Below are 3,369 nucleotides of genomic sequence, written 5' to 3' on the forward strand. Positions count from 1 at the left end.
TAGTCCTACTTTTAGAACCAGAGGTTTTTTTCTCAAAGATCTTCTTCTAAAGGAAAAGAACCCTATGAGCCTGTTCGTGAACCCACAGTGGATGAAATAGTTCCTGCTGAACTATCTTTCTATAATGATAGGGAGTCCTTCAGAAATCAAGTGTCCTCTTTAGATCGTGCTGATATCTATCCAACTCAAATCACAGAAGGTCTAATTTCTCTAGTTCGTAATGACTGTCATTGGAGTCATGACTTTCCTATCATTATTCCCAATCCAAATCAAAGAATCACCTCCTATTTAACTGGATTTTCCTTTGTCTATACGTACCCTTTCACATTAGGATTCAAACCTGCTATTGATCCTGTTATTCTCGAGTTTTGTCGTTTCTTCGATGTTTGATTAAGTCAAATTGGCCCAATAGTATGGAGGGTAGTTGTTTGTTTGAGGCATTTGAACAATATGGCCAGTGTGCCTTTTACTTTCTCCCATCTAATTCATCTTTACTCCCCCAAACTCTTTCGCAATGGTGTTTTTACACTAGTAGCAAGGAGCAAAAGAGTTTTGGTTAGCCCCGAAGATGACAGAGACCGTGGCTGGTATGCCAGGTTTGTTGTTGCCCCCACTATTGGTTTAGTGGGTGATGAGAACGTTCCCTTCCCTGAGAAGTGGAATTTTGCACGTGAGTCTTCTTTTCAGTAACTGTCTCATACCTTTTTCCTCAGTTTTGAAGATTATTATTCTAATTTTGCTTTTCTTTTCCAGTAACCATGGGAATTGTTGAAGAAATTTCCAATTTCCGCGATTGGGTACGAAAGTTGCTGAATATAGCCCTAGTGAAGGGTAGATCTTGGAAAAAATCTTTCTCACCATTTTGGTTGGAAAGTAAAAACTCATGGTAAGGAAAAATTCTTTTACTAAGAGTTTTTATTTAAATCCTCAGTGTCTTTTTCCTGAACTGATTTTAATCCTTCTTTCTATCAGGATTTGCAGTTCGAGGGATTAGTGCCGAGGCGTTGCGACTTCTCGTATTTCTTTGGAAAGGGCCAAAGAAATAATTTTGGGCTCTTCATCGAAAAGAAAAGTCGTTGATGACCAAATCTCCAAAGAAGATGAAGACGGGGGTTCCTTGATAATAAGTCCACAGGCTCGTAGACGTATTATTTTCGATGATGAAGTAGAAGCATCCCCCCGCCGTTCTATTCCTCTTACCAAGTCTGTTGAAGCCCCGGTAGTGATCCCTGATGATGTTGATGATGCTCCCGCTGCTGCTCATGATTCTGTTAAGCAGCTTTTTGACCGCGGGTTTGATAGTGAAAGATTAGGTCCAATTTCTGATGAAGCACTCCTGGCTTCTTTTTCTACTACCATTCCTGTGACTCCTTCCTTGCCGATCGTGGCTGTTTCCGTTCCTCCCCAGGCTGTTTTTACTGCTTTTACTGTTCCTTCTTCAACAATTCCCCCTCCACCCATTCATCGTACTGAGGTTGGTTCCTCAAGTAGGAGTGGTGCTATGAGGCAAGTTACTATTGAAGTCCCCGCTGAGGGTAACCTTTTAAGGAAATCAGGTCAAGCTAACGTGTGGCTAAAGCCTTTAATTGGTCCTATTGAGAGAACTAAGCTAGACAGCCATAGTTCTTTGACCTTGATGAATAACTAGTGCATGCTTCTTTGAATGTATTCCTTTCTTCAAACTTTTACTTTGCCATTTTTTTATCTTCAGGATTCTCATTTCTTTCTCTTTCCCTTATTTTTTTTAGGCCAACCTCATCGGCACGGAGATTATGAGAAGGGTTACTCTCTTAGAGAAGTTAGTGCGTGATTATCAATTGGAGGCGTATAATTGGAAGGAACAGTATGAAAGTCTTCAGATTGATGTGGAATTCTTAGAAAAAAGTAAGAGTACCTTGGAGCAGCAGGTGCGGGCCTTGACTTCGGAATTGGCAGTTGAAAAGGCTTCCTCAAGTCAAGCAGATAAGAAGAAGGCTCGTCTTGAAACCTCTTTTTCCGAGCAGTTTTCTAAGGCAAGTGAAGAGATCAGAGAGTTGAAGGATCTCTTGGCTGAGAAGGAAGCATATGCTGGTGAACTTGTGCAAAATTTGACCCAAACTCAGGAAGACCTCCGGGTATCTTCTGATAAGGTTTGTTCCTTAGAAAATTCTCACGCCTTTCTTCAAGCTTCTTATGAATCTGCCTTGGCTGAAAATGAAAAGTTAAAAAATGAAATTGCTGATTGGGAAAGAGACTACGAGATCCTTGAAGATAAATCTGCCATTGAAGTGAGTTGGGCGTTTTTGAATTCTCACCGCGATACCCTTGTTGAAGCTAGCCAAGAGAATTTTAACTTGGAATCTGAGTTAGCCAAGATCAAAGAGACTATTGAGAAGGCTCAGCAAAACCAAGATTTTTCTTCTCCCGTAGCCGAAGGTTCTGAAAATGTTGAAATAGATACGGGTATCCCCACTCCTTCAAGCCAAGCTGAGCCCACTGTTGTTGAGGTCCATGCTTCAGTCCCTTCATCAAGTCAATGAAAAGTTTATTTGAACTCCTTTGTGTTGTATTTTTTTTCTTTTTGGTGAAATATGGTTATAACCCTTGGTCTCATTTGAGGGTTTGTTTTGGAAACTTAAGTCCCCAGACCTTTTATGGGGCAATATGTATAAATAATTTTTGGTTTATGACTAAGTTCATACTTAGTCTAAACTTTCTAATATTAAGAAGTTTACATTACTATTTGAACTTCTGTTTTGTTTATTCTTGCCTTTATTTCTAAGGACTTACTGAATAACTTACATTTTTATTCTTCAAAAATGCTTCTGTTAACTTCATGAATACTTAAATTAATCATGAATTTTATAAAAGAGGGCCCTTTTATATTCGACACTTAATGAAGAAGACGTCTCAATTTCATAATGGTGTTAATATACGATAAAAGAAATAGGAATACACATGTTTCTTGAAATAACTTTGACAAGGTTTTATTTGAACTTTGTCTAGTTTTGAATAACACTTTACATGTATTTGAATTATATCTATAACTTTCTCGTAACTATTTTTCTTATAACAGATTTAAAAAAGAAAAATAGATACAAGGTTTTTATTTATAACCCGTTTCAGTACATTGCATTTACTCTAACTATGGTAAGGTTTTTCTTTGGCCTTAGCTCGTGACTTTGCTCTGCACTTGACTCATTCAATGAGTGAACTTTTCAGGCTATTTCCCAACCTTCTTTGCCTTCTTTATACACATGCCTGTGTATATTATATAGTCCCCCCAAGTATTTGAGCGTTGAAGTATGAAGCCTCGAGCACTTGATTGTTCCTCTCATTTGGTCCTTTCCCTGAAAAGGAAAAACATACGGGACTCGAAGATGCGATTAT

The 3,369-nt window shown here is 38.5% G+C and overlaps 1 protein-coding gene across 1 annotated transcript; it reads left to right on the plus strand.

Annotated features, from left to right (window-relative positions):
• Nucleotides 1-1,772: 1,772 nt before the first annotated feature.
• On the plus strand, nucleotides 1,773-2,519 carry LOC138883616 (uncharacterized). Its single transcript, XM_070164311.1, has one exon. The coding sequence runs from the start codon at nucleotides 1,773-1,775 to the stop codon at nucleotides 2,517-2,519; it is 747 nt and encodes a 248-aa protein (XP_070020412.1).
• Nucleotides 2,520-3,369: the final 850 nt, after the last annotated feature.

Source organism: Nicotiana sylvestris, chromosome 12, assembly GCF_000393655.2.
Source record: "Nicotiana sylvestris chromosome 12, ASM39365v2, whole genome shotgun sequence".
Lineage (NCBI taxonomy): Eukaryota > Viridiplantae > Streptophyta > Magnoliopsida > Solanales > Solanaceae > Nicotiana > Nicotiana sylvestris.

Excerpts from the sequence above, each read along its gene's own strand:
- LOC138883616 (XM_070164311.1), top strand. The coding sequence starts at position 1,773 with ATGAGAAGGGTTACTCTCTTAGAGAAGTTAGTGCGTGATTATCAATTG.